This window comes from Carassius gibelio, chromosome B19, assembly GCF_023724105.1.
Source record: "Carassius gibelio isolate Cgi1373 ecotype wild population from Czech Republic chromosome B19, carGib1.2-hapl.c, whole genome shotgun sequence".
Lineage (NCBI taxonomy): Eukaryota > Metazoa > Chordata > Actinopteri > Cypriniformes > Cyprinidae > Carassius > Carassius gibelio.
In genome coordinates this window covers 23,783,450-23,809,070 of record NC_068414.1, presented here as the reverse complement: position 1 = coordinate 23,809,070, position 25,621 = coordinate 23,783,450, and the positions used below count along the sequence as shown (strand labels likewise).

The 25,621-nt window shown below is 35.7% G+C and overlaps 1 protein-coding gene across 2 annotated transcripts in view; it reads left to right on the top strand.

The window, feature by feature from the left end:
* csmd3b (CUB and Sushi multiple domains 3b) overlaps positions 1 to 25,621 on the top strand; it is a 403,590-nt gene that overhangs the window by 219,497 nt on the left and 158,472 nt on the right. For both annotated transcript variants that reach the window (XM_052583645.1, XM_052583646.1), the window contains exons 8-10: positions 5,728 to 5,815; positions 7,054 to 7,178; positions 15,249 to 15,370. In XM_052583645.1, the coding sequence (XP_052439605.1) occupies positions 5,728 to 5,815; positions 7,054 to 7,178; positions 15,249 to 15,370 (335 nt within the window). The remainder of the gene's footprint in view (positions 1 to 5,727; positions 5,816 to 7,053; positions 7,179 to 15,248; positions 15,371 to 25,621) is intronic.

Sequence of the window (25,621 nt, the reverse complement as noted above, 5' to 3'; positions counted from 1 at the left end):
TAATAATTATAGATAAGTATTATTATTATTATCAGTCTTTGAGTAAACTTACCTTTCAGGCCTATAAACAGCTCAGCTTAACTGGTTTCTATCTTTATTTAAAGTCAGATATCCCAGGTATTATTGGGCGGTCACACTGCACTTTTCTCTCCAAATTTCGCATTTCACTGCATTCCAAATTTCAAGTTTGGTGAACTCTGACCTGCGAATTCGCATCACATGAAGATGTGGGACCAGTAGAAGATCGATACATCACTACATGATCTCTCTGTACAGAAATAAAAAAATGAAGGAAGCAATATATACCTTTAGCTGTAGCCGGCGTCCTGTTTTATATAAAACATATTTAAAAGATTATAAAAATAAAATTAAAAAGAAGCTGCATAGTTCGTAGTGTCAGAGGAAACAGGAACAAAAGGCACATTTGAATGAGGACGTTTTATATTTTTTTATTGCTTAGGGCGTATATATTTATACAGAGAGAGATACAGAGATTTCAATATAATAAGACGCTTTCGACACCGTCGCAAAAGACACAGTACAAGCACATATTAATCCATGTTGTGATAACTGTGGAGAGACCGTTTTATATGGCTCCCGCCCATTCGCATCTGCGTCCGAAATAATTTTGCACGTTTAAAGTCTAGTGTGACCGCCCCTTTAGCCATCTGTTTTTTTTTTTTGTTTTTTTATTATAAACCAAAACTGCACAACTCTATTGAGGTTTTATTTTTTAAATATTAATTTTTTCATAATTATTTATTTATTCCTAGTGCCTACATGTGCCTAAGGCTGATTTTTAATAATTAATAATGAAGGCCCATATAATTGATTTCAACATTTTGCTAGTTTGAACCATGTTTATCTGTTTTACAGTCAAACCAGCTGGTATAATTCTTTATGTGAAAACACATTTTGGCAATAATTTGGCATGACATCATGTGGAAGTGAGTGCATGTGACTGCATGTTTAATAGCTTGTTCGCCCTGTTTATGTGTTCACCTGAACGCCCCATTTTTTTCCTGACGCATGTTCGTGAGGTCCAAGAAAGGGCATGAAGCATTGAGTATCTATATAAAGCTATGTTTTATTTGTGATTTGTTTGTGCATTGGCCACATATGAATAAATTAACAATAAAAATGTCTATGCGATTTGCTTATAAGTATTTGATCAGAATTAGCTTCCTTATTCGTAGAATACACTTTATACTGTGCAAGGTAGTGAATGTGATTCTGACAATGTCGTATTTTCTATTTACCAGTCAGATCCTATCACAGACTAAAGACAGTTTAGCTAGGGATGTGTGTGGTTTGAATTTATGACTGCGTTTGTGCTTGACTGTGTTGTGTCAGATGCAATGTCTAGAGAGTGTTTCATCAAGAGTGTGTGTGCGGGTATGTGTTTGTCTGTGTGAATTAGAGGGATGCAGAGAAAGAGAGACAGAGGGTAAGTTTGAGGGAATGAGAATAACAGGTCTCACTGAGAGTTCTGCTGCTCTGACTGTTGATTGAGCTCTATAAGCCCTGTGGGTTTCATACTCCACTGGCCCTGAATGTGAGAAAAAAGGCAACTTTTCTAAACATAGCAGAGGGATAATTGTAAAGGAGGACCTGGGGGGGGAGAAGAAGTGCACTAAAATAACCCCCCACTTCCACAGAAAGGCCTAAATTCTCCCAGGCTGATGGATGGTGAAAACTGCAACATGATGCTTCAGCTCAGAGCCCATTAGAAGAAAACAGCAAGTTAAAAGCCAAGACAGTCCCCTGACCTCAACATGTTTTGTTTTTTTTCACAGCCAGTTGGGTCCTATTAGTTTTCATCATTTTCTTCAACAAAATGCTGCTGTTTTTAAGCGGATGTGTTGATGTATGAAATATTTAAGAACACGTTTCTTAGCAACAGAACTAGTGCGTGAAAAAGAGACTAATTTTGGGATGTTACTATTTTAATTCATACAAAACATCATCGTCATTAATCACCATCATTAATGTCGGTTATATTTACCAGTACTTCAATCCATTTTTATATGCAGTTAAACTTTTTCAAAATAGTGTACTGTAGCTTTAAAATGTAAAAAAAAAAAAAAACTGAAAGGCTTAATCACAAAGGTCAACAATACATTTTAACAAGATACAATTCTAGTGAGACTATTTTTAATTTACTTTTACTGACTTTTCCCACTCTTCAGTTCCCAGAGAGTTCATTATGTTCAGTTATAGTTACAATGAAGAGGTTTCAGCTGAAGGTAGAGGAATTACATCAGACTATAACTGGTCACAAATTCAATCAGAAGAACAAATGGTTCTGTAGAAATCATGACTAATTGACATTGAAAATAAAAGAAAACTGAGGAAATCGCGAGGCATTTTTACAAGTGAGGTGAGATAGGAGAGAGAGTTGTCTTGCTACAAAGACTTGATTTTGGGCATTTTAATCACATTTTAGTGGCTTTTTTTGTTTTAATCAGGACTGGCTCACATCCAAAAGCAGGGCCAAATTTGATCAGGCTTTCTCTGAAATGTATGCGGTCAAGATATCAGTCAGCCCTTCCAAAGACAATATCACTGAATGCCTCATTACACAGTAAAATGTGGTCTAAAGTTGAAGCACAAAATTTACACTTTAATAGACAAAATGACTGAAAACCATACATTAAAGTTAACTCAAAAAAAAAAAAAAAAAAAAGATCAATCAGATGACTGACTGGGATTGAAGAAAAGCTTGAGGCTTTTATGTAATTGTTTTTTTTTTTGTTTTGTTTTTTTTTAAGAATAAGAAGGAAATCTAATGTTGTGTCAGTTTTCTTATACAAGCAGAGTAAAATCCAGTGCACTTCAAGGGCTCGAAGTATCACAGTGTTTGTTAGCTTCACAAGCAAGAAAATGAAACCTAAATCCCACGCATGTCTGTAAATACACCTTGCACATGTGTGCAGATATAACAATGTTTTTTTTAACACATTCACAGTACTCCCACACTCAGTCATGTTATTGAATGTTTCACAATGTAGGCTGATTTTGAATCAAACATGCTAACTTTTTTTTCCTTTCTTGAAATTCAGGGTTGATCTGTTTGTTTGTGGGCATTTTCAGTGGCAAATCATTATTTGAATGGATGTTTGGACTGGTGACTTGTGGATTATGAAAGGAAAGGATAGACAGATATAGATAGATAGATAGATAGATAGATAGATAGATAGATAGATAGATAGATAGATAGATAGATAGATAGATAGATAGATAGATAGATAGATAATATTAACCCGCTCTCACATATTGCAGACATTCATCAGAAACTGTCTGTTTTCGTCTGTCTAATAGCACAACATGTTAATTTCCTCATATGTAGTTTTTGTTATTTGCTGTTGTCGCCACCGATATGAGTCCACATTCATCACATCCTGGAGTTTTCCATTCAATTTAAACTCTGGCAAGTCAATCAGTTTTTCCTGATTCCTGAGTTAAATAGCCAGTTTTTAGAGCAAGCAGGTGGATGTCATAGACACCATGTTTTATTAGTTCTTTTGTAACACAAAATAATTTGAAAGCATCAATGGATAAATTATGCCAAATAAGACACTGACTATGTAATGTTTTAAAATAGGCTTTTTAGAGAGACATAAAAGTGTTAACGTAGTTGACATAAAATACTTTTGGAAAGTCTTGTTAGTGTGACATTATATGCCATCTGAAACTACATTTTAGAAAAAAATAAAATCAATTCTTGTACATTAATTTACATATTAACCCAAAATCTTGATAAAAAATCCATGAACTTACATGTTAATTGGCAGGTAAAGTGGGAGTTGATTTGAAATAGTAAGCATGGATTAATAGCATGAATATAAATGATAATTAACTTAGTCACAGTGTGGGCTGAGTACCTCAGTGTTCAAAGCTATGCAAAATACAGGAAAATCACATTTTGATGTTAGTCACAGTTTCACCCATGCTTTGACAAAATCAACCTTTGTATTGGTTTGACATTTGCATATGCTCCATTTTCCCATTGCACCTTTCTAGAACCTTTAATAGTTAATGAAAACCCCAGATTGAATCTGTAAAAAGCATGAAAATAGATACTTGGAGGAAAATCAGGTTGAGGTGACTGACAATCTTTGCAGAAAAGTACATAATGTTGAAGTTAAAGTTCTAAAAGCTTTGATGTGAATTGCCGCATAAAATGGGGCTAATTTTCCAATTGCTTGAGAGAGAGAGAGAGAGAGAGAGAGAGAGAGAGAGAGACGAATCAAGAACAATATATCAGTCTGTCTTCCTCTGCTTGTTGTCTTTTACTTGTTTTCTTACAGACACTCAATGACCGTGTTTAAAACAAAGAAAATACGTCTTTCTACTTCTTGTGCTGTCCATTTGTTTGACATTAAATGTATGTCATTACCCTTGACCTGTGGGATGAATTCACAAAACAGTTGCAGAACTTTACCATGCAATATTTCAGAAGAAAAACTGGCACTGCGTCATGAGTATTTAAATTAAGTCTTTTTTTTTGTCCCAACGTTTGCATAATTTTGTAAAGTGCTACTAAAACAACAGGGGCAGGTTGTGCAAATAAATTACACAATCAGTAAGCATCCTTCAGTTTTAGAGAGTTTCTCGTCCTGTGGCAAGATAACACTTCCATTATTCAATAGCAAGCTATTTCTGGAGAGACAGGACATCTTGAGCCCCATTTAAATCCAGCAGGTGTTTACAAGTTTGAATCAGTTGGCAGAAATTAGAGGAAGCCACTGTTCCTTATCAGATTATCTTAAGAATCAAAAGTTTTGGGGACAGTTGAACAAATGCAAATGCATCCACCAAAGAACATGGTGATATGTGCAACTACTAAGATGGTACAATATTTTTTACGTTTAAAATTCTGCATTTGCACTGTAGACTCATTGGTGCTTCTTTAATAGTTCAGGATGCCTAAAAAAGTGAGTGTCTTGAATACAGGGAGTCATTCTCATTTTACAGTGCTATGCTTGTGTGCATGCTGATGATAGTAAGTATTTTTGCATTATATTAAGATCTCTCTTTGTAGTAATCAGCATAATTTAACTGCATGGTTAAATGCAATATTAATTGTGCATTCATTTCATCACACTATATGCCTACAAGTGTGTGTGTAAAGGGCTGCATTTGAAGTCACATTCACTCAGTTGGAAAATGAGAGGTGACACTGTCCTCTTGGCCCCAGATAGAAAGTGATCAAAATTGCTCATCTTCAGACTAGTCACATGGCCCATGCCAACCACTCCAATCTTCAGTCTCAGCCTTTTTAGAGAATATATACAGATATGTATTTATATTCTGCACAACGGCATATTGCACTTGAATCACTTCTCAAGTTCTTAAGATAGTCCCCACCCCCAAACTAGTTTCTAATCTTCTATTAATGCTACTGATAATAAAGTGTGCCCTTAATTTAGCATGGAAAGCTGTTAATACAGCCTGGGATTTGGCAGATATACCACTTTCGATGAAGTAGTCACACTATTACAAAGCGGCAACCGCACTGAGAGTCATTTGTGGGGATGTGTTAAGTTATCAATTAGATCATTCGAGGATGTGTGCGTTGTGTGTCTTTGTCTGTGTTCACATTTATGTTGCCCCTCCTCTAGTGTCAGCAGTTCTGTGAAACCGTTTGCATGAGACTTGCATGAGGATATGATGTTTATATCCGTATGAATGGGTCTAATGGTAAACTGTGCTCTGAATTCACAGTAAACGAAGGAGGGATCAAACAGGCCTCTAACTCCTGTCCAGACCCGGGGGAACCTGAAAACGGCAAGCGCATTGGCAACGACTTTAGGTAATCACACTTAGGTACCGGTTATGGCTTCACGAGAAGGTATCTGGTGACCATTATTCCCGCATTCTCCACCAAGAAAGCTAGCAATGGATGCTAATCATTACACTCTCACTGGTCAGCCACAATATTCTGATGTTTCCTAACATTCGCAATCATATATGCATACAAAATACTGTACTATTGTTGAAGTGTTTGTCTTCTTGCTGTACTGGTTGTTTTTTTTAAGCAGAAGCTTTAAGATTATATGCAGACAAGTTGAATCATTTCAACTCAAGTCAGTATTTAATGTCCGCATACAGTATGTAATATTAGTTGTGTAATAACTGGGATGATGTACAGTCTGCCTTCATATTAATTTAGAAGAAACCTGTATTATGGATACAGCGCTTCTACACAGATACTCGTCATTAATATTGTAATATCTGAATATCTTCTAGTAGTGTCCTCTGTTTCGCACTCCCAGAGCATATAAATCATGTTCTCCAGACCAAGCTCTTCCAAGACTTTCCCAATGTCATGCTAATACCAGCTCCGCAGGGATGCTGACCATACGAGCATGGCTTTACCGCTAATTAGTGCTAGCCGATTCAAAGTGTGACACCGATGTTATTTCAGGTTTTTGTGTAACATGGCTTTAGGATTGCAGAAAAACCCCAGCGAATTCATTTGATGTTTGTTAGCAGAGGGTTTTACACACAAGATGAAGGCGTAGGATTGTCAAAATGTGGAAGTGTCTGCACTTGCTGAGTGGATTTGTCGAGTTCTGCTCAACCACAGGTTGAAGGAACGGAGGAAGCTTCAAACTAGACTTTTATAAAGTATCAAGAAGCACCACGGTATTGATTGTACACTAGCAAGGAGGATGAGACGCTCTTTTGATATCCTTTCATTTATTTATTCCCCTCTTGTGCATGCTGCAATACTTTTCTCTCAAACTTCTTTGTGTCTGTGCGTTGCATAGAACTGAGAGTAGACGGTATATTTCATTTGAAATTAGAATTTTTTTTTTGGTGGGGGAAGACGAACAGTGTTTTTCTGAGACTGACTGCTGCCATGGTACACAATGTTATAACCCACTGAACTGTGGTTTTAGCTATAAAAGCCTCATTTCCATGTGCATCAAATTAAATGCGGCATTCACGCTGATTATTCTTCCGTGCTAATGGATTTGTGTTGGATCTGATTTGTTTGTCATCCTGTGTGTGTGCACACGCGCATATTGGTCCTGATCCCTACAGTATTGGTGCCACGGCCCAGTTCACCTGCGATGAAGACCACGTTCTCCAGGGCTCCAAAAGCATCACGTGTCAGAGAGTGGCGGAGGTGTTCGCAGCATGGACTGATCATAGACCTGTTTGTAGAGGTGAGTCTATTGCAAACCACACTGAACATCTGTGTATGCTTCCGTTTAAATTCAAGTTATCGGTGGTCTAGTCCTGCAGTTTAAAGGGGTATACTGCATGTACTGTAAAAAGAGTTGTTTACAAGAATGTTCATGCTGCTTTTTGCCATACAATGTAAGTGGATGAGTATCAGAGGCTGCTCTAAAAGGTTCCAAAATTGGCATTTATGATTTGTGCACTGTATTCCAACTTTTATGAAACCACACAATACACTCTCAGAAAAAAATAGAAGAAAATGTACCTTTAGATGTACAACAGACAGTCACATAATACCTTATTTACCCTTCCACATAACATATCCTCTAGTATTTGTATCTAAAGCTAAATGCGCTTTATTCAAGCCCTTCAGCTCTTTCTCTTTCTCTCTCTTTCTCTTTCTCTTTCTCAAGATGCATTTAAGAGCTGCGACGACTCGGTTATTTTAACAACAGAACAGAAACACTGTGAGCAGCAAAATTATAGGTTACATTCACTAAAACAGAGCAAACAAAAAAAAACAATGCTGCAAATATAGCTATTTTTCTTACCATCAATTTATCTATCTAGTATAACCTATGCCTCTGACTTTTCACCAGATGTGACAAGACGTTTCTGATCTATCATTATTAATCTGTAGGCTAAGAACATTTCAAAAGAATCATGTGATTATAATTGGGAAAATTGTTGTTAGATTGCTAGGATAGAACTTAAACTTTCTTTTCTGCTCATGAGAAGGTTTTGATTATTGAAGCTACATTGTTTTTTAGTAGATAATGCTTTTAAGGAAAATATTAAAACAGTATAGATTTCTGGAGGTAAACCCTGAACAGAAAAAAAAAAACAATATGTGTCTCTGTCACATTGTCTTGCATGTATCTAAATGTAAAAATACAATACTTGTAAAAAAAAAATTTTTTGTCCAGAGCTCTGCTTAGAATAAAAACATAGGGGCCTTGCCTATTGGAACTTTATTTTAATACCTCTGACTTGTATCATAAATAAATACTTTATTTGTATGGTTTTGTAAGATCTGTGTCACATATTTCTTTATGTGTCATGGTAGATCACACTCTTATTATAGAATTTGATTACGGAAAAACATGGTTATTTTTTAACATGGTGATGGATTAAAACATAGCCCATAAATAACAGGCTGGATGTACATTAACCGTACATCTTAACACCAATTTTTTTTTATTATTTTAAATCATATATTTTGTCTAGCCTATAAAACAGCTTCATAAATAGGAAGATTCAATACATGAGGATTCTGAATGGGATTTTTTAGCGAACCATTAAATAACTTGTTACCAAAGACTCGAGCGATAAAGACTTCAGACTTGACTCAGACCCCAGGTTAAAGACTTGTGAATATATCTGCTCTGATGCACTAATATTCACCTTTTAGGGAAAGATAAGATACAAAGTTGACCCTTTAAGGGTACTGCAGTACTGTACTGAAATTAAGAGTCGCAAAAATCTTGCCCTCAAATCTCGTTTATTCTTATTTTGTTATGATGTGTGTCACTTCAGTCATGTAACAAGTCAGAACCTATGGGTTTTGCATTGCTGACATCAAATAAATCTCTGCACATAATATTTAAATATGTACTTATGTACATTAAGCAGCTAAACCTGGTTACAATTCACTCGCACTGTATAGAAGAAGAGCAACTTTAATATTCTACTTAAATATCCTTCTGAGTTCCAGAGAAGAAACTAAGCCATACGGGTTTGAGGGTGCGGAAGTTATTTTTGGGTGAACTATCCTTTTAAGATGAAACCTACACAGTCTCTATATAGGTTGTCAGCCTCTCTTATGAATGTGGGTCAGTCATCGTAAAGTGATGAATACTTAGTAAGATTAATTATTGCTAGAAGGGGTAATATTAATTAATTTTGGGAGTGTTTGCAGTTGTCTTGTGACAAGCTTACTAATCAACTTTTTTTTTCTACTGGATCTGATAGTATTGCCATGGCAACTAGTAAAATTCAGAGCAGAATTTGCATGCCAGCAGTGACTTCTAGCTTTTCACAGCCCTAATGGCTTGAAGTGTCAGTTGGCAGCCCTGGGCAAACAAACAAGAATTGAACTGTCTCCATCATTCAGGACGCTTTAATTATAGCTCAGAATGAAGTGGAGTGGCACGGACACTTTCATCAAAATTTAGGGATCGCTAGATGTTCTGTTTTTTACTTATTTAACTTGTTACTTATCCTTAATTAAACAAGCACAGTATGAATTCATTTGGCGATAGCATTAAGTTAATTATCATCTGTGTTTTTAGTGTTTATTTAAAACAAGGGCATCTTGCTATCATTGTAGTCTCCAATCTGTTAGTTAGCAGCTTGCACCATCTTTTAATGTTCAGCTCTCCAGCAGAAGTGACAAGCCAGTTTCAAATCCCGGTTGCGCAGGGGTGGGAACATTGTAAAACTGCACAAATGATGTGTTTCCATGCAATGTCATTTACATAATTTCCTCTTATGAATATTATCATGTATTAGCCTGCATTGTTTTGACCTGTGCAGTGGCTTATGTTAAGCTACAGAATTACTATGCATGTAAAATCATAATTATTTTAAACGACACGGTTTATAAATGGCTTTTTATTGACGTTTTAGTTTATCTTGCATGTTTTTTAATTGGATGTAAAATATTCAACTGGATATTATAACATGGGATATTAATCTGTCATATGGTCATGTTACTATGTGCCTCGCTTATGTATTTAATTAGATTACAGTAGACTTTTTTCCCAGTGGCCAATCTCTTAAAACGTTTTCTTTTCAGTCACAGCTTTGGATAGCCACTAATGAAAAAGGGCTTGCATGTTCTTGTGCTGCCATCAGCCAGTCAGGCCATCATTTTTCTCCAATTCCAGAGTAGTCACATTGGCATTTACTACTATTGGCTCAAAAACTTCTGTCTGGAACAGAGAGTGCCTGTGAGCAAAGATGGCAGATTTCAACCTTCCAGAGAGCTCTGCACTAGCCAAGCAACTGCCATTGATCTGAAAGCGAATGCTAACATACTCTGCAGGTGTTATGGACCTCTATGAGCAAAACTAAAGTGTGCGACCCCGACTGGCCACCTAGAGAAATCACAGGTGTCATAGCAGTTAATTTTGTGTTTATTTATCAGCAAATAGAAAAAGACAGAGAATTAAAAATGTTTTATTGTGTATTGAGTCAAGTGCGGTAATTCTTCTCTTGAAATTAGAAAAGGCAATTGGTCTACAGTAGTTGTTGAAGGACGAGTGCCCTTATATAGGAGGTATTGTTTCTGAGATGGACTATTAATTTGAGTTTGTGTGTGTTTGGATGAATTTATGAGTTTTGTGGCTTAAAGACTCCAGCATGCAGAAAAATGGAACAGTGTTCGAGGTTTAATGATGTAATTGATCATTCTGGGTGGCGATTGTTTTTCAGTATAGACTGTTCCAATGTCTTGGAGTCTCCTAATCTTTATGTTTGGTGCTGACTTGGCCCATTTTCCCTGCAGAGGTCAGAATCAATGTCAGGAAGTGTAAAACAGCAAATATGGCTGGATATTCAAGGGATACATAAAGCTTGCTCTTTTATCTGGTGCGATGGGCAATTATCTTGATTCTTAGAACTAAAAGCTGAATTATACGGGTTTTTTCCCCCCTCTGAAAAATGTCAGTGTTGTTGAATTAAAAGATTCGGTAGTGGTAGAATCACAGTAGGCAGTCACATTAATGTCAAGTCAAGTTATATCCTTGGTTTAGTTTTTTCTCTATTTTTCTCTTTGCATTTAGCTTTGATTGTAATAAACGTCAGTCTTTCGCAAGCAAGAGTTCTTGTCATTGTTTAGTGAAGGTGGGATAAAATGTGACAGGCTATCGTTGGCCAAGTAACGAATTGTTTGCTCATCCTGTCCTTTAATTTTATAGATAATTTCTCTCTGGCTGCTTTGCTACAGGCGAGAGAGCCAAGCCAAGGCCGTTCATTTAGCAGGCCGTAATTGAGCTGTCAGGGAAGGCACAAGCATGCGCAGATATACGTCACTGTGAGAACTGATGTAGCTTTCTGGACCGCTTCCCTGAGCTCTTAAATTGCCGGCTTGTCCATAAGTCGTTGTCACTAGGATGTAAGAACAGTACAACAACACTGAGACCTAGCGACAGGAATAACAGCAGGGATGGACTTGTGAATTGTTTATGGACTCTATGTGTACACCGCATCAGTGTTGTAGCTCTTAGTATCGCGCGTCTTGAGAAAAGTGCGAAGGACTAAGAGACATTATGAGATGAGATAACACGATGGAGAGAGAAATACAGAAGGTAAACAAACAGAAGCATGTACTTTCATTTATTGTCCAATAAATAGAACAAAGAGACATAGAGCAGTTTATTTTGTCAACTAAATTAGTACTAAAAATATTCACTTGAAGGTAAAAATCATTGTCAAATCTAAAATAGTTATATTATAAATCATAGGACGCCATCTTGACTGGGAAGTCCGATGGCGGAAACAAAGTCTCAACACATTCTGCAAGATAATATCTCATAGCATTAAGTCCCTTTTAATGAGTAATGTTGGTGTTCAAACTTGATATATCCAAAGTAAACAACAACACTGTATCAGGTGGAACTCGTAACATAGAGATCTTAGTAATAAAATCTGTGGAATCTCTAATGTAAAAAGGTCCTTTCTGCACAAATGGTTTAATAAATTATCAGACATAAGTTCATTAGACAACAAATTATGCACATGATCCGTGTTCGAAACTACCACCAGAATTTTAAAACATCTTGTTCTAAAATTCACACCACACGACAGAAAGTTTGAATCGTGTGATTGGACATAGTCGGACAAAAGGTACTCCTAGGTCTGAACAGAGTCTTAGATAAAGAACAGGGAGCCGGTTTGGAAAAAAAAGTAATGTAATTTTAACTGTCTAAAGCATTTAAACAGATCCACTTTATAACAGAACATATTCACACCACTAGTAATAACAAATGATAGCCCTTTAGCCCTTTACACCAATTGATCATCGGAAAGTTCAGAAGGAATTATCATTACCGCCTCTTTTAGAAGCTCAGAGTCAGTGGTCGTGGCTGCTCTCTTTGATGTCCTAATGCCCCGTCAAGAGGGGCCATGGAAGAGGGGCTTGTTGGTCCAAAAAAGGAACAGATGCTTGGGCACTGGAGTCACTGTCCAAAGTGAAGTCACTCCCAGTGGAGTAACTCAGGCTATCACTGTGTGCACCCATGTGTCTGGTGCGACAATAGGTGTTCTGTGCTTATGAGTATTATAGTCACTCACACCACTGGTTTTAGTTGCCGAGGCATGGTGCCAAGGTAATACCCCATTCCGGACATAATCCTCAGTGTCATGTTTGTTTTTGTTCAGTTTAATTTCTTTTAAATTCTCACAATACTTAGCCATTGAGGTTTTTATAGAGGTGAGAAAAGCATCAAAGTCAATCCGCAGTATTACCTTTTTTTCTCTTCTGTGAGAGTGATCTGTTCTCGAGTATCCTTGATATTCATTTATACTTGTTCTATAATCTAAAGCATCAAGTCTAGAGAACATTTGTTGAGGATCTCACATAAAAAAAAAAGAATAACGCTGGTGATTTATTGTAGGAATTCTCAGACCTCTTGGAATTCTGTTATTCCTCCAATATTCTCTCAACAAAAAGCAAACATTCATTTGTCAAATTTGCTTGATCTGCTATATTTAGCAGATTCATTGTCAAATAAATTGTTGAAGGAACATAAAACTAGATATTGAACAAAAAACTGTTCAAAAATCAGTGCTTTAGAAGAGTAAGTTGGAAAGATGTGTCAGATTTGTGTTAAGGAGTGTCTGCAGTTATCTAGACAGCTGCCTTCTTCGTTGGGAGTATACACGCTCAGAGAACATGACCACCTACTGCGCAGGCATACAAAACTCCCATCCCCCTGTAATGTTACCCACTCCACCTCTCAGTATGGATCAGAAATGTGTTTCTGCATGAATCCACGCCCCCAACTTTGTCTCTCTCGCACACATGTGAAGTTTGTGTGACTATCTCTCAGCGGGCACCTAACCTTTAGCTCTCGATTAAATCACTACCTTCATGTCACTTGGGTGCCTGCTTGTTCCTGAAGCTACAGGCTGCACAAACTAATTGAGAAGATGCTACATGAAATCATGCAGAAAACTGCCTGGATCTATGTTTTTTTAACACCCCGGGGGTACGTTCAGTTAATCATAAATTTGAGTTCATCCATTTATTGGGTCCGACACCTGACATCCTCCCTTAGCATTCCCCTCCTTTTTTTTTTTAGGTTTCTAAAGCCTTAATAGAACAGACCTCTTAATATGTAACAGTCGTTCACAACTGGAGGGTCGTGACCCAGAAATGTGTTTTGATGGAGTCATGGACAGTTGGGAAGATACAATGTAAAATTTAATTAATGAAATGAAGTAACTGTGTAATCATGCATACCTAAGATGGCGATGTTAAAACAAAAATACTATGTGTGTTATGTAAAGAAAATATGATATCATTGCTGTATCGTTCTAAAGACTAGTTGAATTAATCACAGTTATTTGAATTATTAGCATAATTATTACATGCTTAGTTAAATACAAAAATTAGTGGTTTATTTATTTAATATGCTGAAAAAAGCTATACTGTATGTGTGTATTTCTCAATTTTTTTAAATCATTTACTTTATTTATCAGGCAATTATTTAATCTAGGGAAAAATGTTTTAAAATACCATGCATTATTTTTGAAAGTTTCACTTTTTTTAAATTGGGTTGTGAAAAATATGAGAAAATGTGACTCAGACTACATTAAACAAGAGATTGCTTTCAACAGGGATAAATATGATTCGTGCCAACCACAATGTTTTAGCATAGTGAGTTATTGCCTGTCGAGAGCATGAAGCCATTGAGATTCAATTTTGTATGATGAACACTTATTGTACTTTGGTACCACTTGCTGTCCAAAATGAAATATTGTATGTGTGTATGTGTGTGTGTGTTTATACAGTACATGTAATGCATATGAGTCAAAAGATACATCTGTAACATGAGTTAATAGTTCACAAACTGCCAAGCTTCATAATATGTTATTATTAATAAACAAATACACACAAATTTTGCCCTCAGCTCTTTACTGGCTGCACATAGGTTTATTGGTATGCCTCCCTTATGACTGTTGATAGGTGATTCACGCAAACACCTCATCAGTTCAAGCTAAAGTTTATTACGGATGCATGACTGGAGAGGGCTTGTCACAGGATACTTCTCTAATTAGGAGCCCCTTGACGAGAGAATGACTTTCAGAGGAAAAAGTATGCTTTCAGGCCTGAAGGAGCCTCACGGATCCCCTGCGCTTGCCTGAGATAATGAGTTATTCATTTTCAAAAGCAATCAAGATGTCAGGAGCCGATAGTGAAACCTGCTGCCATTGGCGATAATGCCTCCTTGTCTTTTCATCAAAGCCCTGTCACTTTGACATCAACAATGATAAATGCAGCAAAAAATACAAGAGGCTGGATTTGAGAAGGCGTAAACCTGCAGCCGTCAATTTTTAGATATCACTGTCACTGGCTTTAGGAGAGAAACACCAGAGCGTGTCTACTTAGCAAATTATAACTGACGTTTCTATATTAAGATGACGAATCAGGCCCAAGTGTGTTTGGCTAAGCCTGCTTCGAATTAACTCGTTTAGCCGGCATGAAGTTAGTCATCTGAGGATTTGATTGGATTGCTAATCGTTGACGAATTAAGAGGGTCATGGATGACTGGTGGAGGCTTGTGGCTTATATTCCAATATGAGCCGTGCAAATCCCGCAAAAACATTATGAGCGGTAAGTGAAACTCAATCCCTAGAGACAGGGTCGCAGACTTTTTTTACTTAATTATTGAACCAATAGCAAAAAACATTATGTGCCCACTGACCGCAGCTGAAACCAATTATCTGAGACTTTGACATGTTTTTGAAGAGAAAAGACACTTTCCTGATTTTCACTGTTTCACTGATCACTGTTTTCTCTTCTTTTTTTATCCCTCTCCTCTTTACAGTAAAAACTTGTGGATCTAATCTTCAAGGTCCGTCGGGGACGTTCTCCTCACCGAATTTTCCCATTCAGTATGAAAGCAACTCCCAGTGTGTGTGGATCATCACAGCCAGCAACCTAAACAAGGTACGAGCAAAGATATGTGTTTGATAATGCTCTAATGACTTTTATATTCAATAACATTTAAAGTTTTCGTTATTTTACTCGGCACATTCACAGGTTTAACTTTTGAAGCCAAGTGTCACTGACAGGAATGACTTTTAGGCATCTTTTAGAATTAAACTGCATAATTATAAGCAAAAAAAAATCACCCATTCATATTTAACTTGTCCAATAAAGTTTCCATCTTTCACATGATACTGAGATCTCACTATTACTATTTACTCACTCATATCGCTAGATATCGCTTTGTTGTCATATCGCCTTTCCTACTAGCAAAGACACATTAAACTGATAAAAAAGTGATAGTAAAAATTGTATATATTATTACAGAATATTTCTATTTCAAACAAATGCTGTTCTTCACACTTTCTATTGAGCATCACAGCCATTTTCAACTGATAATAATAAGAGGAAGTATTTTTGGAGCACATATTTGTATTATTTCTAAAGCATCATTTGACACTAAAGACTGTAATGAGTGTAAAATGAGTGCTAAAAATTCAGCTTTGCCATCAAATGAATGTTACATTTTAAAATGTATAACAAAGAATAGTCAATTATAATATTTCACAATGTAACTGTTTATTACTGTGATTTTGGTCAAATTGGTGAGCATAAAAAAAGAGATTTCTTTCAAAAACATTACAGGCCACAAATTGTATATATACGTTATAGTGTACAGTAGCTTTTTAAACTGTTTAGATGTTGTATGCGATGAGAGGCATGTGGTAATGCTGTCGCTGTATCAAAGAGAGAGAGAGAGAGAGCATGGGCGTATGCTGCTTTGACCGCCCTGCTTCTCCTGGCCTTCCTTCTGTGTTATTGCTCTTGGTCTCATCCCTTGTCCTTTTTTGTGTTTTTCTGGCCTTGCCCCTACAAACAGCTCCCAATCCATCCCTTCTATCTCACTAAGACCTTACACTTTTATAGGGAACTGCATGATGGGCTTTGTTCGTTATGTGTGTGTAAAGGTGAACAGTGTCTGTTTTATTGCTCTTGTGGATTTTATAGCCCCACTTCAGTTTAATTCCAACATTTTGAGATGCACCTCTACAACAGCTACATCGAGGGGGAGAAATATGAGTGTGTGAATGTGTGCCGGGAGATAATCAGTTCATCGCAGACTCTGTGATGAAAAGGCATTCTGATTTGTCTTAATTATTTCAGTTCTATCAATACTTGTTTGGGGTTTGAAGAAGAAATACTTGAATAAATGTGTAGAAATATGGATACTTTTTGTAGCAAAAATGAGACAAAGTTTAATAACATTTTCAGATTTGTTTCAAATTCACTAAAAAGTACCGGTTTAAAAGAGTGTTTTTGTATAAATAATATATATATATTTATTATATATATATATATATATATATATATATATATATATATATATATATAATATCACTTGAGCTCAGAGTGTTCTGTTACTGCTCCGTTAAAGATCTGCTGATTCCGCGAATCCGCTCAGTGTTTTCCCACCATCCTGCAGCATCACTCACAATCTGTGTACCTCGTTCTGGAGTAGAGACCATAGTTCCCAAAGCTTGTTTATTAACAAATAGATGCATTACAATCCACAGTACAGTCAGTGGATGATTTGCTGAAATTAGTCGTCTTGGTAGTTTGTTTTTGTATTTCTATAGGTAAAGTAATAAAAAAAAAGTGATTACAACAAAATATCCACATTCTTAGAATTAGAATAGGCTAACAAAAATATTTTACCCGATCAGATCTAACATAAATAACACAAAATCCAATGTTGTCGGCACACTTGAAGAGCGAAGGGAGGCTGCTAAAGGCAGTTCAACATTACCAACATGAATTCAAAGCTCCAGCAAGCCAGCGGGAAAATCATCATATAGAATATTTAGCAGTTTGTCACACTTTAATTCTTGTAATTAAGTATATTTCACATTGTAAGCACTTGTGTTTATACAAGTAATCTATAACATATCATTTTATTAAAACTAGTGATCGACCGATGTATCGGTTTACCGATATTTTTCCCAATATTTAAGCATTTTTCCATAATCGGGTATCGGTTTTGTAATATCGGATTCGCCGATTTACGGCGCCATCTTGTGGCCGTTTTGAGATTTCCGCCATTGCACCCCGGGCGTCTGAGGTGATCAGTCAACAACAACTCAGTGCACAGGTAAAGTATATGTTCTACTTGGTTTGCTTTAATTAATCAACTTTATTTAACATAACAGACATGCACAAATGAGATCTGAGACATAAATTCCTGATATAGTTAATTTATGCAGCTTGTTTCTAAACAATTGAGACGAACTCATCGAGTTACGTAGTGTTCGTCATGTCCTGCTCCAATAAAGACGTATCTTTAAATGAATTAAATAAAACAGACATGAATGAGTGCATGTTGAAAATAAAAAAAATGTTTTTTTTATTATTTTATTATGTGTTTTATGTTCTGTCGCTGTTATTCTGTTGTACTGCGGAGCTTCTGTCACGAAAACAAATTCCTCGTACGCTATGTGTAAACATACCTGGCAATAAAGCTCATTCTGATTCTGATTCTGATTCTGAAAAGCGTTGAATTTAATTCTCTATCTGTTGTATTTGCTCACCATTAGTCTAGAAGAGAAAGTTTGTTCATATTGCTTAGCAACTGACGGATGATCTGGAGGCTTAAGCACGGCCACTGAATGAAACTTTTGACAAGATTATCTTGTTTAAACACCCTAGATTATATTTTAATTTACTACATAACAAATATTTCGCTAATACACATATAGCCTACCGCTTTGTGGAAATTAATTATTTATTATCTCCATGCGCGATCGCGGTTGATTAAGTTATAATCAAACAGCACTTTGTCAGTTGGCATTTCATGATTAAACATTAGATTAAATTTAGATCATAAAATGCCAACTGACAAGTGCTGTTTAACTTTATATAGTCTCGGGAAAAAAAGTTCGTTCATATTGCTCAGCACCTGACTGGGTTGATGATCAGGAAGCCTCAAGCAATGCCACTGAATGAAACTTTTGACAAGATTATCTTGTTTAAACACACTAGATTATATTATCATTTACTACATAACAATTATTTCGCTAATACACATATACATAAACCGCTTTGTGGAAATTAATTATTTATTATCTCCATGCGCGATCGCAGTTGATTAAATTATAGTCAAACAGCACTTTGTCAGTTGGCATTTCATGATCTAACGTTAGATTGAATCTAGATCGTAAAATGCCAACTGACAAGTGCTGTTTAACTTTATATAGTCTCGGGATAAAAGTTCGTTCATATTGCTCAGCACCTGACTGGGTTGATGATCAGGAAGCCTCATGCACGGCCACTGCATAAAATTTTTGAAGGAAGCAGGCTTACAGGGCAGAATGCTGAAAGACTCTGTTTTCTACACTAAAACCTAGTTCTGCTTAACTGGGAGTATTAAGTTACATTACTAAATAGCTATGCACTCCTAAATAGCCCTCCCGCCCCCACCAATATGTTAGAATCTTTTTTGTGCTTTATTTTTTTACCCGTTTTTATTTTTTTACCTCATCAAAGCTTTTATTTTAAAACAAAGACACTTGCACTTGCACAGTGCACTTAAATTTTTTGGACTCAGACCCCTCTATTTATTTGTGTATAAATATAAAGTTTTTTTTGTATGCAAGGAAGGAGTGATTGTTATAAATAAAATGTTTTTTTTCAGCTCATTTGTGTTGTAATAATTGTCAGAAACAGAAGTATAACAGTAAATAAATATCGGTTCTGCATATCGGTTATCGGGTACATAAACATGCAAATAATCGGTATCGGTATCGGTTATAAAAAATCAATATCGGTCGATCACTAATTAAAACCATATTAATAGTAGGCATATTAGTAAAAAAAATATGAATGTTCTAAATTAGTTGTTTATTAGTATATAATATAGATTTATGCTGTAAAATTTTAAATTAAATGTCTAATACTTATAGAGGAGAATTTGGCAAGATTGACCTTTTTTTATTATTGTGGTTCTCAAGATATAGGAGAATGACGCAGAAGTACAATGAAAGTATCTATCCTATCCAATCCTATCCTAATGAAAATATTCATATCATTTTAAATGATCAGAATGTATCCATGACAAAGGGTTCTAAAAATATGGCTACTTATAAAAAAAAATAAAAATAAAAAAAAGTTCCTATTGCTCAGTTTGTCCCGGGTTTGGGGTAAGTTGACCCGAGACAAGTCAGTGCAAATGCAACATCTGGATGTAAAATGACCATCTGACCAAATCTGATTCAAACCTGTGTGAAATGAATAACAATATAAAAACGAATTTAATAATTTCCTTTTACAAACAGTCATATTTCATTTTAACAACATAAAACCAACCAAATTATTGAATTGTTTGCAGTTCTGAAACAATATGTTGAACACCAAAGTTGTAGCCTTCCTACAAACAGACTAAATGGAGAGATTGATGGGCATTAGTGACTACAGGTGGAAAGATAAATCTGATTATAATGTGAAAAGCATTTTCTGGTTCTTATCTGAGAAAGATTTGGTGCTTGTACTTGTACACTGTCCCTATCAAATAAACTACAGACAATATGTCTATAAAATAAACTAAACCAGTGATATCACATTAAAACTTAAGTTTATAATTCAGAGATTTAACTTAACTACAGTGCCTTATGGTGGGGTAAGTTAAAATGCTGACTCAATTTACCGCACAACATTTGGCTCACTTTTCCCCATAGCTGCCATATTGGGAAAAAATTGCTACTGTAGCTAAATTTAGCTAAATGATTGTCATGGTTTTATTGCTAAATCACCTATATGTTTAGACCTGGATAAATTTGCTTTGATGTAACGTATGTTACGACCTCATCACAGTCTGGCAGAAATGATTGGTGGTTCCAAAATAAATGGTCACATGACAGTAAAGGTGTACAGTTGCCAAGAAACGGGGTGGGTCAACTTACCCCACTCTTCCCTACTTCCATCGAAGATGAGGCAGGAGCAGGCTCACAGAGTGAGAGAGAGACCACTCTTATCAAAACATCCACAATAAAGTCTGAGATTATTATTACAGAGCTGTCTTCTCTTTTAATTGTATATTTGTAACAACTGTATGTTTATCACTTTTGAAACACTGTATCCCCTACGCTCTATTGCCCCCTTTTTTTTAATTGGGTCACTTCCCCCTCAAAATGTCTGTGCACAGCCCTGCTTGAGAATTGTATATGTCTCTGATTCACTATAATGGATGTTAATAAGAATCATTATCATGACAACCACACTTCTTTCTTCATATCTTTGAATCCCGTAGAAGAATAAAATCATTAAAAATAGTTTTTTTTTTTTTTTTTTTTTTACTTCATTAATAGCTCATGAGAAACTTTCGCGTTAAGGAATCAAAGTTTGCTGGTCTTTTGGTTCTCAACCTTACTCATGACATTTTGATTGATATACCTTTCCCTTACATTTGTAATGACAACTAGCACTTCAGCCATGTCTGTATTGTCATTGCAGGACCTTGCAATTGATTCCAGGTGATGTGACTCACTAGCATTGCAATTCATCTTGAAATAGCAGATCTATTGAGTGCGACAAACAAAAACACAGAAAATTCTTCCTAACCTCAAGTCAAGGCCTCTGCAATTGACTCTCGTTGTGGTGGAATGATATACAGAGGCAATAAATGAAAATGAACAAATCATTTTATAAGTTCACAAAGTTTCAACTTCTCTTCTTTGGCCTACACATAGGTCTATAAAGTTTTGTTCTTATCTAGGTACTTTTAGGGGGCAGTTTGTGAAAGTGATCTCCTACATTGACCGTTCATTCATACATTTCCCCCAAACTTCTACAGGGCTAAAATCACCCAAGGTTTTTACTGGAAAACTGTGTTTTACAACCTAACTTTCTCAGGAACGTTTAAATGTTCAGAAGGCCGTGATGAAATCGTCTGGACGTTTTCCCATCGTATGATGGATGGAGGGTAGCATGAAAGCCTTGTGGGCCATAGAGAGATTTTTTTTCTCTTTCTACTTTTTTTCAGTTCGCATTTGACCACTTTGAAAGGTCTGGAACTCTGCCAGCATGAATAGAGACGCTTGTGTTGTTTTCTTGCAGAGACGCTTGTGTTGTTTTCTTGCAGCCTTGGCTTTGGCGTGTTGTTTTCAATAAATCAAAGAGTTTGTAGACCGTACTCCAAGAAAAAACTTTTTTTCCCTCTTTTTTTGTAATAGCCGGAACAGATCATAAGAGTCATTCGCTAAAACTAAATAAATACAATAAGACAAAGGACAGAGCATGAAGTTCATTGAACACATCTTTGTCCTAGTGGGGCTTGTTGACACACTTGGGGAAACTTGCCATTAAACAGCTTATTTGAGGCTTTCCAGCTAATTTAAATGGCAAGATGAAATAGAAATGCTTTAAACGGCAAAAGAAATTGGTAAAATACAAATACATTAAGCTGTTGTTTTGGCCAACCGAAAAACTACTGAAATAGAAAGCTATAATTGCAACAAACAGTGATTGATGTTTTAAATCGATAAAATGTGGATAAGTATATTAGGTTTAGCACATGTTTGACTAGCCTCTGTCTTTAAAAAAAAATTAATCCCATATTACGCTATAATGGTACCAAGTCTAATGTACTCGTCCCCATTTTACCTCTCCAAACAAATAAATTGCCATTTGTTGCAATTACAGCCTTGTACTAATTGTAAAACACTTTTCTAAAAGTGCAATTAATTGGTAGGTTTCACTAAATTACAGGAAAAGCATGTGGCAAAAGCCATTCATTTACAGAAGAGAAATGCACTTGGAGCCCAAAGGTGTGTTTCAGAACATCAGATCAGAGATTTAAATGGAGCTCGGACAACCAGCAGACCACCCTGTTTCAAGTGAGAAATTGCTAATTGTCTCTTACAGTTTGGGAACATTATTGTTCACTTATTTTTGGCAGACAATTTTAGGGTGGCGATTTGTTTATATTGCACTCTGTGCTTGAACCTTGGTAAGAGTGATTTGGATTGTGCCAGGGCTTAATTCAATTTGGACTCTATTGTGATGCCTTTGGATTGTGAGAATGTGGGATACAATGTTGTCGTTTTGTTTTTGTTAAAATGGAGATATCGAAAAAATAACAAAGGATCACTGGTTTAACAAGGGATTTGCTAATTCTGCTTAATCCGTGCATATAGAATCAAGGCCATTGCGTCAGGCACACACTGAACCTTGTTCACAAGTCGAACAGATTTTCTGTGTAAGTTGATCATAAATGCAGTGCATGCATTGAATTTGATGGGACAAATTACAAAAAAAATGGTTTTATGTGCGATTTACACAGTAATTGGCTTGTTTCATGAATAAGTTGCCCAAATTGTGTAGATCCTTGTTCATATTTGCAGCTGTTAAATTTCATTCTCTGGTTTTAAAGGAGAAGTCCATATTAAACATCACTCTAAGCATTTGTAGGTAGTTGTTTTTCAGAGTTCAGTTGTCCATTCTGAATGAAGCATGACCTGATTTATCAAGCAGAAACTAAAATGCTGTCGCCCCATTGGTCTTTCGTTGGAGATTGATGCCCAGATTGGGCATTAACCTCAGAGGGAGCATCAAAGGTCAGCTCACGATGGGCAGAAACATATGTCCCCTCATCCACATTGAGACTGTTCAGTTCAAGTTGTCTTTTCTTTTTTGTTTCCCCTCTTCTATTTTATTTATTCATTCATTTTTGTGGTTAAAAAAAAAACGTTTGCATAGTATATTACAGTAGATACAGTTAATATAATGTATAAAAAACATATAAAAATAATAATTAAAAAAAGATGCATAGGGAATGCATTGTGGTTCAGGAAGGTGCATAGTTGTTTATGATCTTTTCAATCATGCCTTTTATCTATGTCAATAATGGGATACCCAGAAGCACATTTTTCAGGATGTATTCTTCCCTACATCACGCTCACATCAGGGGCTTAAAAACTTTTTCAAGGGTTACTAATAGCTTTTCACTATCAGCGATGAAAGGAAAATGTATCATTCTTCATAGCGTGTTCCTGTCCTTCTGGGAGCGAGAACAAAAACAGACCCATTTTGATCTTTTGAAGGGAAACTGAAAATTTGATCTGGGATTTTAAAGGCCCCTGTTGTCACTGCTTGTGATCATGTAAATATTCAAATCATTATTTTCATCAAATAGTTCAGCCACAATTCAGCCAATGTTGATTTTGTAGAGGAAAGACTCCATCTAGTTTTTTTTTTTCTTTTTTTTTTTCTTTTTTCTTTCAACTACATTTTGTTGCTAAATGTCATTTGTTGGAACAAACTTGAATTACTTAGCTGTCATTTTGAGGCTGTAACGTTTGTTCATCAGTACGGTCGTTTGACATGGTCCTGACTTGACAGCTTGCCGTGTGCTGGAGGGCTGACATGATAGTACTGAAATTCTGCTACAGGTAAAACTACTGAAATAGACTCATTTGAGTGACATGATTGAAAATTCATTGAACAGAAGAAAGTGAACATGATGGTAATAAAAACTCTTTATATAAAGCTTCTAGGACCAGGGAAAATAAACCGAACACAGTGTTGAACTAAAGCAATGAGCCAATACAGATGACAGTGATTTACTTTTACTTTTGTGTGTGTGTGTGTGTGTAATGTAAAATCAATCGAACACAGCCTCAAGTGGCTTATTGCATTTAATAAACAGCAGCAATCACAATAGGACTGAAATGTCATTAAATTACATATATTAGTGGTAATAATAAAAGTAAACATACTGTCTCTTGTATGACAGGCACAAATTGACTGATGTGCTATTAGTGCTGGTTCTAATGATTAAATTATATCTAAAGAAGCTTTAAAATACAATATATTCAGACTAAAATTAAAATAGCAAATTAAATAACAATTTCTAATTACTAATATTGGCATTACTATTAATTATATAATTTTATAACCTAAAGCATTTGTTTATTTTGATCGCTTGCTTATGATGTACTCGTTGAAAGTTCCTTCTTGTGTTGACCTGGACAATCAGAGTTTGAAGTACTGTACAATACTCATCATTTTGCTTTGCTGCAACCTTGTAATTTTCTGAGGAGTGCTTAAATGGTGGCTTGTGCTCCCATTCGTGTTTTTAAACTGCATCTGTGAAATGCTTTGCTGATACTACAGTCATAAGCCCACGCTGGCAGTAAATCCCAGCAGGACTGTGTGACAGTTGAAGTAGTCTGGCTTAAGGAAACCAGAGATCCCATCTCTGTGAACTTGACATCCAGGCAGCGTGTTTTCTGTTTTCACCTTGAGGAAGCATCGGATCCCCTTGTGTATGTGTGAGCTGTTACATGTTTGTGTGTTTGGAGGACTTGTATATCCTTTGTCATTAAATGTGAATGTTGAAACAAACAATATTATATTTATTTATTTATTTATTTATTTATTTTTGCCACTCACAATCTTGTGATTGGTAAGATTTCACCAAAGCCCATTTATTTGATCAAAAATACAGTAAAAAAAAAATTAATGCTCTGAAATATTATCAGATATGTAATAGAACATTTCTATTTAATAGAAGCTTACTTTTAAACTAAAATGAAACATTAGCATCAATAAGGATTCAGGATTATTTGATAGAAATAATTATTTTTATTATTTTATTTAATTTTGTATGTGGTTATTTAAATATATATATATTACTTATTTGATTAGAATTTTTTTTAATTTTTTTTTTATCGATTTTAAAAACAATTTATTCAGTATAATGGTTTGGTAAAAATGCAACAATGTGTCATGATTCCAATTCCCAGGAAACATGCAAACTGCCAAATTGCTTACTTGGAATGCAAATTGTTTTGAATAAAAGCAACTGTTAAATGCATAAATGTAATATGGGACAGATGTAGTTTTTCTAAGGGATAGAGACACAGTGACATGCACTGTCACCAGTAAGCAAGACAATCCCATTTACACGAACACATATTATTATATGATTGATAATGTTCTCTATTTAATGCACATTCGTGTGTGTGTGTCTTGTTTGAACGGCATCAGGCCAAACCAGATTAATTTTCTGAATAATGTTTGAATAGTCATTCTAGATTAGCTTTTAAAACAATGGTGCATTTTCACGTATGATGGAATAGACCTGTCTGTGCGGTATATAGGTAAATGTGCTGGAGTGTTATCACTGGCCTCTCTGCTCCATTGTAAAGTCATAATTCTGCT